Here is a 14,892-nt window from a genome sequence, read left to right as displayed (position 1 = left end):
ACTAACCTTTCACAGAAGGAAAGGAGCGGAGTCAATTTCAAGAGCAAGAGTGACACCTTGTGGCCTATCAAAATTCACCAAGCATACATACAAGGCCAGATGCTTACAGCTCTTAAAAATGTCCTTACAGAAATTCCTGCAGGAAAAATAATTTTTTTTCTCTAATACTTTTGCAAAGTAATCTTAACGATGATTGTGGGCTGTAGCCCAGTTCCAAGAAGCTTCCAGTCTGTGCACACTATCTGTAATTCCATTGAGAGCTGCAACTCCCTCTGCCCTCCTGGACTCAAGGTAATCACAATCCCGAATCCCAAGCTCATAATTCCTTTGCTCTTCTCTTTTTATCTCCTTAGTGTGTGCTCCTAAAAGAATCATTTTGGTTTCAGTTGTTTTGACTTTGTTGTGGCTAGTGCAACTGAAGAACTGATTTTTTTCTTGAATTTAAATTGAGCTTAAATAGCCATATGTAGCTAATGGCTACCATTTTGGACAGCAAAGCTGTAGATTACATTGCTACAACCCATCCAAATTGTTGGCACAGATCAGGGGACAGCAAACCTTTTCTGTAAATGGCCAAAAAGTAAGTGTTTTAGGCTTTGTGGGCCATGTACGTGTCTGGTGCATCGTTGTCTTCTTTTTCTAAATACTTTAAAAATGTAAAACCATTCTTACCTTGTGGGCAGTACAAAAACAGGACTCACTAGATTTGGCCCACCAGTTGTAGGATATTTCACATAAAAAAATATACCACACACAATATGCTTTACTGATCCATTCTCAGGTCAATGGGCATTTGAATTGTTTCCAGACTTTATTACTTAAAATGATATGAACACTGTCCTAGGAGTTTCCTGGTATACACATACAAGAATTTCTCTGGGTACAAACCTAAGAGTGGGACTGCTAGGCAGTGATTAATGTTCTGTTTCACATGACAATGCCAAACTGTTTTCCATAGTGGCTGGCAAACTTATTCTCCCATCAGTGACTTATAAGAGATCATGTAGACAGAAAAAAAAAAAAAAAAAAGAGAGAGATCATGTAGACAGATGCACATCCTCTCCAAAACTAAGTACAATCAGAATTCTTAATTTATGCCACTACAACAGACATAAAATTGCATCTCACTGCAGTCCAGATTTGCATTTCCCTGATCACTAATAAAGCTGAACATCTCTTTATAAGTTTATGTACCTTTATGTTTAGGTATCTTTGTATCTTCGTGTTTTTCTACTTATATAAAATCTCTCTTACATGTTTCTTGCCCAGTTCTCCACTGAGTTGTTCTTTTTATACTCATTTGTAGGGATTCCTTATTCTTGAAACTAAATATTCTGTTGGTTGTATTTGTTAGAATATGTTCTTCCCAGTTTTTTAATATGTCTTCTTATGGTCTTTTGAAGTGTCTTTAGCTGAATAGAAAGTTAATTTCAGCATAGCCAATTTTTGCAATCCTTTCTTTGACACTGCTTTTTGTGTTATAAGAAATCCTTCCCTTGGGGTGCCTGGGTGGCTCAGTGGGTTAAGTGTCAGACTCTTGATATCCACTCAGGTCATGGTCTCAGGGTCATAAGATCGAGCCTCACATCAAGCTTAGCACTTGGCTGAGAGTCTGCATGTGGTTCTCTCTCCCCCGCCCCTTTGCTCTTCCCCCTGCTCTTGCTCTAAAATAAATAAATATATCTTTTAAAAAATCCCTTAACCCAAGTTTAGAAAAATATTAACGTATTTAAATAAATATAAATATCTAAAATTTTAAAGCTTAAGTTTTACATTTAAATCCTTAATTCATTTGGAATTAATCATTGTATATGGTATGTAAGAAACTAATTTCTTTCCCATAAGAATATACACTTTAAAAAAAAAAGATTTATTTAAGTAATCTCTACATCCAACATGGGGTACAAACTCACAACCCTGAGACCAAGCATGCTCCACCAACTGAGACAGCCAGGTGCCCCAGGATATACACCATTTACATTCCATTCACTTCATGAGGAAGGGAATTCTACCACAAATACACCAATAATAGGGATCCCTGGGTGGCTCAGCGGTTTAGCGCCTGCCTTTGGCCCAGGGCGCGATCCTGGAGTCCTGGGATCGAGTCCCACGTCGGGCTCCCGGCATGGAGCCTGTTTCTCCCTCCTCCTGTGTCTCTGCCTCTCTCTATGTCTATCATAAATAAATAAATAAATAAATAAATAAATCTTAAAAAAAAAAAATACACCAATAATAGATTCCATGAAATGCTCTTCTAAATTGTCAACTGATTTTTTTTCCCCCAATTTTTCCCAGTAAGTTGAACCTAAATTTTTATAAAGAGCCAAGAATAGCTAAGATGCTTCTAAGAAAGAGTATTAAGACTATATACATACCCCAGCAGATATCAAGATTTATTATTACACTATAGTAATCTACACAAACTGACTCAGGAATGGGAAAGAATAGCACTATAACAGGTCCTTAAGAATCGTGTTACAAACCTAATGGTATCCACACTTAGCCAAGTGAAATGTGAGGATTTCAAGAACCCATGTTATCTGGTAAATGTAGAGGCCACAAGGTCTCCCCAATGGATTATCCCAATTACAGCACAACATGCCATACCACCTACTCTATAGGACTTTTCTACTTATTCATGCCACAAGGACCAGTGATGTCAGATGATGCTGTCACAAAAAGGGTAGAGGACAGTGATGGCGAAAGGGAAGTTTTCTAAATAAATAATCCTTAGGAAAAGGCTACTATTGATGGTTTCACTGCTATATACCTATATACTCTACTTTTTAAAAGAAATGAATGTTGTTTTAAGAAATAAAGCTTTAGAACATTTTCTGAAAATGGTACACATCTGTCCTTCATACATTCAGCACACATCAAATTCAGAGAGGTTACTAAGTCATCTATGTGTCACACATTCTAAAATGAACATAGCAATTGTTACTGGTACTTAAAACTAACCATACCCACCCTCCACATACACAAAATAAAAGCCATAACCAATAACAGCCTAGATGCCTGCTACAAAGTGTGATCTAAAGGCTAACAGCATCAACATTATCAACTGGGAGCTTGTTAAAATACAGACTCTCGGGCCCTAACCCTGACCCAGTGAATCAGAATGTGACCATGATATGGGTAAATATGAGGACTGCCCTAGCGAACTATTTGCTTTCTCCTTCTAATCTATTCATGGCTGTCTGACTTGCCACAACACCCGGTCAAGTAGCCAGCTAAAACCATCTATGCTGCTTTTTGTCTTTCATTCTTCTTTTCCTTTCCTTTTGTTCTTGTCTTCTTTTTCTACCACTTCTCACAGGATCTCATGCGGATGGAACCAGTAGGGACTGTCTTTCACAGATAGAAGAGTTCCTTGCCTAAAACCAGCAATCTGACGACATTGTGTTTTCTTCCATCTTTGTATTTGTGACTGTTCTAGGCCATTTATACTGACGCACAGGGTTTCCTGCTGCTCTGAATAGAAGGTGCTAGGCTGCCAAATGCCAGCTACATGGGGGTATACACACACGAAGGGAGAGTAACTATAATTCTTTGAGTAATAAATAAACAACTCATTTTTAGAGCTGCCCAATGACAAAAAGTAGTATTTATGATATGGAATAACTGCTTTATCAACAGATGAAAATGCATAAAAAATGTCAATAATTCATAGAAGTTTTTCACAAAAGGCATTATTACTTTTAGCATTTATATTACTACTCATTCTGTTTCCCACAACCCTAACTTCAAAGGGTTCTAGGATTTCCCCATTCTTCAACCTAAAGAGGATGGCAGGGTTTCCATGTTGCTACTTGAAATAACAAAGGCCCAGAACAAATGAGGTCAGTTTCTTTAGAAGATGGAAAAAGAAATGTCTGGCACATAGTAAATGTGAAATAAATATTTCCTGAGACACAGTATTGTTTTAGTAGACTATTTCATCTAACTCACAATTTCAATCACAATGGGTAGAACCTTTATCTCTAGAATTCTCTTGGGAAAAGTTAAATACAGGAACCACTACACCCTGACTAGCATCTAAAGCATCACAACAGGGTATTTCTAAGTCAGCCTTTTCATTCTAAAACTGAGTTTTAGAAAATCAATGCCATATTGTAGCATTATAAAGTCCTATATGTATCAGCCTATATAATGAAGTCATACAAACAACAAAAAGCCCCAAGAAATGACACTCCCCTCTTCGATTCTGGAATACAATACAATTTTACATCTAAAGCTATATGAAAGTATTTTTTAAAGCTTATCAAGTATATACACATTTTGCTGTTATTTCATTTGAACCTTACTGCCTTGATTTAATACTCACAAGATCAGCATATTTCTTACAGAGAGCTGCCAGCTTCTCTTCTGGAGTCGAAAGGGTGTTTAGGGCTTGCATCAATAACAAAACTTCTTTTCCTGATGATCAACAAGATAAGAATGAGATCAAATCTAAACTGTAAATTCTACATAATACTTCTTATGTTCTAACATGTAGAGTAAAATAATTTGTGCCTGTTAACTAGACATAAGAGATTTATCAGCTAAATTAAGAAAGCTATTTTTAAATTCTGGATTAGCAGGAACCTCTCCCTTCCCACCCCCACCCCAAATTTCTTCACTAATACCGCTAGCTATTTGTAAGAACTCTTGCTGAAGGCTTAAAAATTCCCTTGCTTAACCATTGATGTCCAAGTTAAGACAAAGGGCAAGTTACAAAGGGCAGAATATTTTTAAAAGCTTCCTAACCGAGTACAAATATAGAAGCAAGTTCAAAGGGAATTTCAGTTGGTATTCTCGATCTAAGATGCACATAATCACTTGTGACATGTATCTTTTCTATAAGTAATTTAAATAACTTCTGATGATTTAGTAAGCACATTCTGTGTGTTAACCTAGTGTAAATAAAAGGATGTCAACATAAATTCTTTTCCCCACAGGAGGAGCCAGCAACAGTATTTTTAAAACGTTTTGGCAGGGAGAAGCAGGTGGCTGAAATAGAGGACAAATGGCCTTTCAAAATAAGTGATAATATTTTACTTCTTAAGGAATCATTTTTATTTTTTAAAGTGTTTACTCTTATATGTAGGATATTTCATTTAAAAAATACATATGTATATATTTTTAAAGATTTATCCATGAGAGAGACAGAGAGAGAGAGAGGCAGAGACACAGGCAAAGGGAGAAGCAGGCTCCTTGCGAGGAGCCTGATGCAGGACTCGATCCCAGGACCCCGGGATCGTGACCTGAGCCAAAGGCAGATGCTCAACCACTGAGCCACCCAGGTGCCCCTTAAAAAGATATATTAAAGGACTTTGGTACATGGTAGAGAGACTGCTATGAGGAAAAAATGCAAACTTTAAAGTAGAACACCGGGGATCCCTGGGTGGCTCAGCAGTTTCACGCCTGCCTTTGGCCCAGGGCGCGATCGTGGAGTCCCGGGATCGAGTCCCACGTCAGGCTCCCGGCATGGAGCCTGTTTCTCCCTCTGCCTGTGTCTCTGCCCCCCATCATTCATTCATTCATTCATAAATAAATAAAAATAAATAAATAAATAAATAAATAAATAAATAAATAAAATCTTTAAAAAATAATGATAAAATAAAGTAGAACACCTTCCTATCCACACAAAATTTCAGTAACAAAACCTCTCATTTACAGCCCAAGGCCAATAAGAATTCTGAAAGAGATGGCTAAACATGATTATTAAACATGATTAGAAGTAACCATAGTGAAACCGCAATTTTTAACCAAGACTTTATTTTATTTTTAAAGATTTCGGGATCCCTGGGTGGCTCAGCGGTTAAGCGTCTGCCTTCAGCTCAGGGCATGATCCTGGAGTCCCGGGATCAAGTCCCACGTCGGGCTCCCTGCATGGAGCCTGCTTCTCCCTCTGCCTATATCTCTGCCTCTCTCTGTGTGTGTCTCTCATGAATAAATAAACAAAATCTTAAAAAAAAAAAAAAAGATTTCATTTATTTATTTGACACAGAGAGAGAGAGAGAATGAGCAGAGGGGAGGAGCAAGGGGGAGAGAAAGAAGCAGGCTCCTTGCTGAGCCAGGACCCTGGGATCATGACCTGAGCGGAAGGCAGACACTTAACTGACTGAGCCATCCAGGTGCCCTTAACCAAGATTTTAAAACTCATATTTTCCATCTGAGGTTTTCTTGAAACACAATTCACATACCATAAAATTCACCCTTTTAATCTAAAAGTGTACAATGGAGTACATTTGCAAAGTTGTACAACCATCACCACTGCCTAATTCCAGAACATTTTCATCACCACAAAAAGAAACTTCATATCCTTTAGCAGTCTCTCCCTCTTGCTCCCCAACCAGGATCCTGGCAACCACTATGCCACTTTCTGTGTCCATGGACTTGCCAATTCTGAACATTTCATATAAAAGAGAATCCTATTATGTGGCCTTTTGTGTCTGGTTCCTTTCATTTAGCACGTTTTCAAGATTCACCCATGTAGGATGTTATCACTACTCCATTCCTTTTTATAGCTGAGTAATATTCCATTATACAGATATACCACATTTTGTTTATTCATTCATCAGTTGATAGATAACTGTGTTATTTCAACTTTTTGGCTATTATGAAAAAGGCTGCCATGAACACTCATGTACACATTTTTGCATGGACATGTGTTTTCAACCCTCTTGGGTATATACCTAGAGGCAGAGTTGCTGGGTCACGTGGTAACATTATGCACAACTTAAAAAAAAAATTTGGGGGGTGCCTGGTGGCTCAGTGGTTGAGCATCTGCCTTCAGCTCAGTGTGATTCCGGGGTCCAGGGATCGAGTTCCACATTGGGCTCCCCTTGAGGAGCTGCTTCTCCCTCCACCTATGTCTCTGCCTCTCTGTGTCTCCCATGAACAAATAAAATCTTAAAAAAAAAAAATTATTTAAAGATTCTCTAGGGGATCCCTGGGTGGCGCAGCGGTTTGGCGCCTGCCTTTAGCCCAGGGCGCGATCCTGGAGACCCGGGATCGAATCCCACGTCAGGCTCCCGGTGCATGGAGCCTGCTTCTCCCTCTGCCTATGTCTGTCTCTGCCTCTCTCTCTCTCTGTATGACTATCATAAATAAATAATTAAAAAATTTTAAAAAAATAAATAAATAAAGATTCTCTAGAGACGTCTGGGTGGCTCAGCGGTCGAGCATCTGCCTTTGACTCAGGGCATGATCCCAGAGTCCCAGGATCAAGTTCGCATCGGGCTCCCTGCATGGAGCCTGCTTCTCCTTCTGCCTATGTCTCTGCTTCTCTGTGTCTCTCATGAATAAATAAATAAAATCTAAAAAAAAACAAAAAAGAAACAAAAACAAAAAAAACCTCTACACCTAAATGGAGTTCAAATTCACAACCCCAAGATCAAGAGTCACGCTCCCCAAGTGAGCCAGCCAGGTGACCGACTGTGTGTAACTTAAGACTCCATCTGCTTTTACACAGGTAATTGGGGCTGCTGATTTTGAAGAAATTTATTTGTAAGGAATTAGAATTATTTCTTGTATTTCTATAATTTTTAGGTTTTCCAAGTTAGCAGGAAATATATTTAATAAGGACAATTCTATATAAAAAACCATATAAATCAAACACTGTTAATCTTAGGTATACTAAGTATAAAAAATTTAAGAGCAATGAGTAAGGCTAAAATAAAAGGGGATTTCAGATTTCATAACAAGACTTAACATATTACTTTCTTAGTCCTAAATCTCAAACACAGCAGGAGAAAGAAAACATACCCTTGAAAGCCAGTCTTAACCCACTTTCTGAACTACAGATAACATTATGTTGTCTCTCAAGTGTTATGACTAGATTTTCAATAAAACAATCAAATAAATATATACTGTAAATTTCAGACTACACTAAAGATGCAAACAAGGCAAGTCAAATACTACTTCTGTCAAGTTGGCCCCCAATTTTGTCAAGAAAGCCTATTCTTGATTATTCAGAGAAAACAACTTCCTACTCTCTTTGTCTCCTGCACAAAATGCAGTAGATACGCAGACTGACCCCACTGAAGACAATAAATGTATTAGCTAAACAACATTTACCTCAACAGTGGCTATGTTCATAATCACCTGTGCTGCAGAAAACAGAAGTAAAAAGAGCACGTAAAAATGTCCAAAAAAAGAAAAAATATCTAACCACTGAGCACAGATTATTACCTAAAGTTTTCTCTTTGTTCCTGTTGCATTCGGAATCCTGCTGACCGTCAGGCGGATCTATTCGAGCTTCTCGCCCAGGAATTTCCTCTCTTGACTTTTGTGTGCAGTATGCTGGGCTCATCAAACTCCTGTTCTTTGTAATAAAATCACTGCCTTCATCCTCTTCCAATGAATGCTTGTTACTTGTGCCACCACAATTTGAGTCTTGATGTTGAAGAATATCATTCGATTGAGAGTTGCGCAACATATCTGATTTCACCCCTAACCCACACATTCCAGCTTCTTCCATTGTGCCAATCACAAACTAGAGGGAAAAGAGGAAAAGAAAAAATATACAAAGAGGAGTTATATCAAATGTAATTAATGTTTACATCCAATGACACACCAAAGGTTGACAGCTTTTTTCTTTCTTAGTATTTGTAAAATTGATGTAAATATTTTTAAGTTTCAGAGAAGGGACATAACTATAAAGTATAAGAAAATTAAAGTTAAAACAAATCACACAACTAAATGGTACCATAGGAAGTGAGAAAAGCCATTTAGTTGTAAATCTAAACTTATTTCCCTACAAAAATTCACCACTTAAAATAATAAGCATCTTAGAAGTAAAATTATCCTCTAAGTTATGAACATTAATTATTCTGTTCTTATCCTTGATGAAATGGTACAGCAGAGATGGCTCACTAGCTATCCAGCAAAAACCCATGCTCCTCCAATATCCTCTAGAGCTGGCACTGCTGGACAAATGCTCAGCCTGGGACTCCACTTCCCAGCCCTCTATACCTAAGTGGAACTCCCATGTGAAGCTCCCACCAATGGAATACAGGATGAAGTCATGACTGACTGTCCCTTCTTCAACAAGACTTTTATTTAAAAAAAAAAAAAACAAAAAAAAGAAAAGAAAAAAAAAAGACTTTTATTCTTAGAAGCATACATTCTTTCCCCACAATCTCTTTCCCCACTGGTTTTTAAAAAAATATATTCACAGAGTTGTGCAACCACCACCATCATCAATCTTAGAATACTCCTGTCACCTCAAAAAGAAACCCTCCCATTACCCTCAATCCTAGGCAACTAATTGTTCTGAACGGTTCACATAAATAAAATCAGATAATTGTGGCCTTTTATGTTTGGCTTCTTTCACATAGCATGATTTCAAGGTTCATCCATGTTGTATTATGTATCACTACTTCATTTCTCTTTATTGCCAAATAAGACTCCATAGTTTGGATATATCACATTTTTTTTAAAGATTTTATTTATTTATGAGAGACACAGGGAGAGAGGCAGAGACACAGGCAGAGGGAGAAGCAGGCTCCATGCAGGGAGCCCGATGTGGGACCCGATCCTGGGTCTCCAGGATCAGGCCCTGGGCTGAAGGGGGTGCTAAACCGCTGAGCCATCCGGGCTGCCCTGGATATACCACATTTAACCATTCATCAGTTAATGGGACATTCTGATTATTTCCAACTATTGGCTATTATGAATAATTCTGTTATGAACATTGATGTACAAGTCCTTCTGTGGACATGTTTATATTTCTGCAGGGTATATACCTAGGAGTGCAACTGCTGGGTCACAGGGTCACTGTTTAACCTTTTGAGGAACCGTGAAACTGTTTTTCTAAGTGACTACACCATTTTATATTCCTATTATCAGTGTGTTAAGGTTCCATTATTTCTACATTCTCACCAACACTTGTTTTTGCCTGTCCTTTTGATTGCAGCCACTACAGTGTGAAGGTATCTCATCTAATGATTAATGATGTTGAGAATCTTTTCATATGCTTATTGGCCATTTGTATACCTCCTTTGGAGAAATGTTTATTTAGATCCTTTGCCCTTTTATTAACTAGGGTATTTGTAATTTTATTATTGAGTTGTAAGAGTTCTTTATATATGCCAGATTCAAGTCTCTTATCAGATGTATAATTTGCTAGAGCTTTCTATCACTGTTCTTTCAATTTGAGAAAAGGCAAAATATATTCACCTATTTCAAAATGTCATAGATTTAATTATAAGTTACTCTGGCTTTCAGATTAAAGGCATATAGGTCAATTTCAACCATCATAGACAGAAAAAAGTTGAAGGACTAGAAAGATCAAATGTTTACCTAACTCACAATAATAGCTGGTGGCACTGAATTAAGGACATTAAGGACACTGAATTAATGTGTAGAGTATATAACCATTACATCTCATGCTGTCCTTCTATTTTATCAATATCTTCAGTTATTAATACTACTGCTTTTTTTTTTTTTTTTTTGGTCTTTCCAGACACTCCACTTTCACTTCTCAGCTCCTGTCACACACATTACACTATCACTTATTTGCTATACATATCCTCCTCGACAGCAAAGCTTATGCATAAAAGACACTCAACTGCCAATTGATGAAGAACAGAAGGGACCAAAATGGCTGAAAACAAGCCATGGAAAGTACCTAAACATTACTACAGAAGTTAGAGAAAAAGAAGACAGTATTACATTTCCCTTCTCTCCTGTACAACTAGTTTTGATGTATTTTTCATACTTGCTAATGAAAGACCAACTTTGGTGCTACTAAATCTTTGTTTATGAGTAAGCCCAGGTCTAGCTAGACTCCTGAAATAGCAGGCCCCGGGCAGCCCAGGTGGCTCAGCGGTTTAGCGCCACCTTCAGCCCAGGGTGTGATCCTGGAGGCCCGGAATCTAGTCCCACGTCAGGCTCCCTGCGTGGGGCCTGCTTCTCCCTCTGCCTGTGTCTCTCATGAATAAATAAATAAAATCTTAAAAAAAAAAATAGCAGGCCCCAATTTGTCTACTGTAAGGACTATCTGTTCAAGAACCTACTTGAGGCTCTGCACTGGGACATGATATGAAGCAAATTCTTAGGCCAATAACTTTTTTTTTTTTTTAAAGATTCCATTTATTTATTTGAGACAGAGAGACAGAGATAACGACAGAGATAGTGAGAGAGGGCACAAGCCAGGGAGGAGAGAGAGGAGGCGGCTCCCCAATGAGTAGGGAGCCCAACACGGGGCTTGATCCCAGTACCCCAGGATCGTGACCTAAGATGAAGGCAGATGCTTAAATGACCCAGGTGCCCCTCAGGCCAACAACTTTAAATTACAAATTATTTCTCAGCCCTCACCTCCCTATATTACATGGCAAATACAACTTCCTACTCTACTCTGATACCCATTCTGAATGCCTTTTCTTGGGTATAATTTCCTGTATAGTAGCAGCTAGTATTTATACAGCAAATACTACATCCTGACACAAGTGTAAGCACTCTCCTATATTCACTAACATAAGCCTCACAATAATATCACAAGTACTATTATTATCTCCATTTTCCAGATGAGTAAACTGACACAGTAAAGTTAAGTATGCTGCCAAAGATCACAATGAGTAAACAGCAGAGCAAAGATTTGAACCCTGGCCGTTTGGTTTCTGAGTCCACTTTTAACTACAATGATACAACGCTTCAAGACTACCCTTTGTCTGCTATGCAAACACCCTTGTTCTGGCCCAGCCATCTAACGGAAATCTATTTAGTAGTGGGTAGAGATGCCCCCTGCCAAATACTATATAAAAACAAATAGCAAAAAAAAAAAAAATTAAAAATAAATAAATAAAAACAAATTGCAAAACAGTACGCACCCATGTTTCATATATACACATGTGTATTTAATGCATGTATGTACATACACACACACAAAGTGCTGGGAGGGGAACACTTGGGTGGCTCAGTGGTTGAGAGTCTGCCTTTGGCTCAGGTTGTGGACCCCGGTCCAGGAATCGAGTCCCATATCAGACTCCCTGCGAGGAGCCTGCTTCTCCCTCTATGTCTCTGCCTCTCTCTGTGTCTCTCATGAGTGAATAAATAAAATCTTTAAAAAAAAAAAAAAAAAAGTGTTGGGAGGAGGTGCACCTGACTGGCTCAGTTGCTAGAGCGTGTGACTCTGATCTTGGGATTGTAAATCTGAGTGCCATGCTGCGTGTAGAGATTTTGTAAAAATAAAATCTTAAGAAAAAAAATGTTGGGAGAAAATACATTTACATATTAATAAAGGTTATTTTTATTATTTTTTAGAGGGAGGAAGCAGAGAGGGAGAGGCAATTTTTTTTTTTTTAAGACAGAGAGCAAGAGAGAACACAAAGTAGGGGAAGGAAGGAGGGAGAGAATCTTAAGCAGGCTCCATCTGCAGCATAGAGGTGGACAAAGGGATCAATCTCACAACCCTGAGATCGTGACCTGAGCTGAAATCAAGAGTCACTTAACCAACTGAGCCACCCAGGCACCCTAATAATGTTTATTTTTAAACAGTTTTTAAACAGGTGGTGTTTCTTTTTCCTTCCCTATATTTCCTAGTTTAACTACCATGAATTTTTATTACTCTTGGAATTGAAAAAAATTCAGTAACTGTTCATACTAAGAACAGTGGAAGCATTACAGAACATATGTAAATTTTTAAAAAGATTTTATTTATTCATGAGAGACATGGGCAGAGGGAGAAGCAGGTTCCCTGTGGGGAGTCCAACGCAGGACTCAATCCCAGGACCCCAGGATCACGACCTGAGCCAAAGGCAGACACTCAACCACTGAGCCACCCAGGCTCCTCAACATATGTAAATTTCATTAAAATTTCTGGGGGATCCCTGGGTGGCTCAGCGGCTTAGGAACTGCCTTCGGCCCAGGGCATGATCCTGGAGTCCCGGGATCGAGCCCCGTGTCGGGCTCCCTGCGTGGAGCCTGCTTCTCCCTCTGCCTGTGTCTCTGCCTCTCTCTCCCTCTCTCTGTGTATCTCATGAATAAGTAAAATAAAAATCTTAAAACAAATTTTTTTAAATAAAAAAATTATTAAAATTTCTACAGTCATTTAAGATAAAAAAAATTTTTTAAATATATGTGCTGCCGAAGCGAGCACAAAAACAAAATTTTTAAAAGATTTTATAATTTTTTTTAAGATTTTATTTATTTATTCACAAGAGACACACAGAGAGAGGAAGAGACACAAGGCAGAGGGAGAAGCAGGCTCCATGCAGGGAGCCCGATGTGGGATTCGATCCTGGATCCCAGGATCATGCCCTGAGCGAAAGGCAGACGCTCAGCCTCTGAGCCACTCAGGCATCCCTAAAGATTTTATTTACTTATTCACAAGAGACACAGAGAGGCAGATACACAGGCAGAAGAAGAAGCAGGCTCCCCACAGGGAGCCGATGTGGGACTCAATCCCAGGACCCTGAGATAATGACCCAAGCTGAAGGCAGACGCTCAACTGCTGAGCCACCCAGTTGCCCCAAGATAAAAAAAATTAAATTTTTTTTTTTTTATTTGAGAGCGAGAGGCATGGGAGGAGGCAGGGGCAGAGGAAGAGAGAGAATTCCAAGTAGGCTACATGCCCAGCACAGAGCCAGACATGGGGCTCCATCCCACAACCCAAGATCATAACCAAAGCCCAAATCAAGAGTAGGCTGGTCAACTGAGCCACCCAGGCGGCCCCAAAATTAATTTAACACAAATGGATACTCAAGTGAAATAAACAATATTAAGATCCACAACCCAATAAAAATGGACAAACAATATGAAGAAATCACAGAAGAGGGGATCCCTGGGTGGCTCAGCAGTTTAGCATCTGCCTTTGGCCCAGGGCGTGATCCTGGAGACCCAGGATCGAGTCCCACGTCAGGCTCCCTGCATGGAGCCTGCTTCTCCCTCTGCCCATGTCTCTGCCTCTCTGTGTGTGTGTCTCTCATGAATAAATAAATAAAATCTTAAAAATAAAATAAAATAAAATAAAATAAAATAAAATAAAATAAAATAAAATAAAATAAATAAAACAAAAAAAATGAATAATAAAGACTACACACACACCCACCAAAATAATGGACTAGATAGATCAACTGTGGTACATCAATACAATGGAGTACTACAGCACCTATTAAAAAAAGAAGGTAGTTGTATAATTACTGATCTGTAAGGATACGCCAAAAGAGGAAAAAGAAAAATGCCCTATACTATGTACTGTATGCCAAGATTTGGGTGTATGTGAGGGGGTGGTTGTTTAAGTTTATGAGTGGGAATCCTATACAATCTCTGGAAGGATACAAAGAAACACACTAATGGAGAGAAACTGGAAGTGGCAGTGGAGAAGAGGAGACACCAAGCTTTCATAGTATGCCTGTTTTTGTCTTTCAAGTTAGAGACATTCATAACAGTTTGTTGGTCTTAAAAAAAAATATATCAAGATGAATAGAGTAATATAGTACCTAACATTAGGAAAACTAAGGAGGAAATGTTTATTGAAATTCCAGGGATCCCTGGGTGGCGCAGCGGTTTGGCGCCTGCCTTTGGCCCAGGGCACGATCGTGGAGACCCAGGATCGAATCCCATGTCGGGCTCCCTGCATGGAGCCTGCTTCTCCCTCTGCCTGTGTCTCTGCCTCTCTCTCTCTCTCTCTCTCTCTCTCTCTCTCTGTGTGACTATCATGAATAAGTAAATTCTAAAAAATCTTAAAAAAAAAAAAAAATTCCAACCTCAAATGAAAATGAAATCAACAATAAGTAGTTTTAAGATAAACTTCTATTCGAACTTTTCCCTGAAAATCATAAAGCAAGAGCTATCACATTTTTATTTTGTTTATGGTCTACAGTCATAAGCAGCACACACAGCTCTTAGAGCTTGAAAGACACTAGAGAGAGCAGGTCATCCTGCCACAGCAGTATTTACTAG

General features: G+C 38.8%; 1 protein-coding gene across 1 annotated transcript in view; it reads right to left on the bottom strand.

The window, feature by feature from the left end:
- The window catches only part of TXLNG (taxilin gamma), a 54,407-nt gene that overhangs the window by 19,253 nt on the left and 20,262 nt on the right, over positions 1-14,892 (bottom strand). The window contains exons 2-3 of the mRNA XM_025997523.2: positions 8,179-8,482; positions 4,328-4,419 (exon numbers count right to left, since the gene is read on the bottom strand). Of these exons, the coding sequence (XP_025853308.1) occupies positions 4,328-4,419; positions 8,179-8,482 (396 nt within the window). The remainder of the gene's footprint in view (positions 1-4,327; positions 4,420-8,178; positions 8,483-14,892) is intronic.

This window comes from Vulpes vulpes, chromosome X, assembly GCF_048418805.1.
Source record: "Vulpes vulpes isolate BD-2025 chromosome X, VulVul3, whole genome shotgun sequence".
NCBI lineage: Eukaryota > Metazoa > Chordata > Mammalia > Carnivora > Canidae > Vulpes > Vulpes vulpes.
The sequence above is the reverse complement of the archived record's forward strand: the minus strand, read 5'-3'. Positions and strand labels throughout refer to the sequence as shown.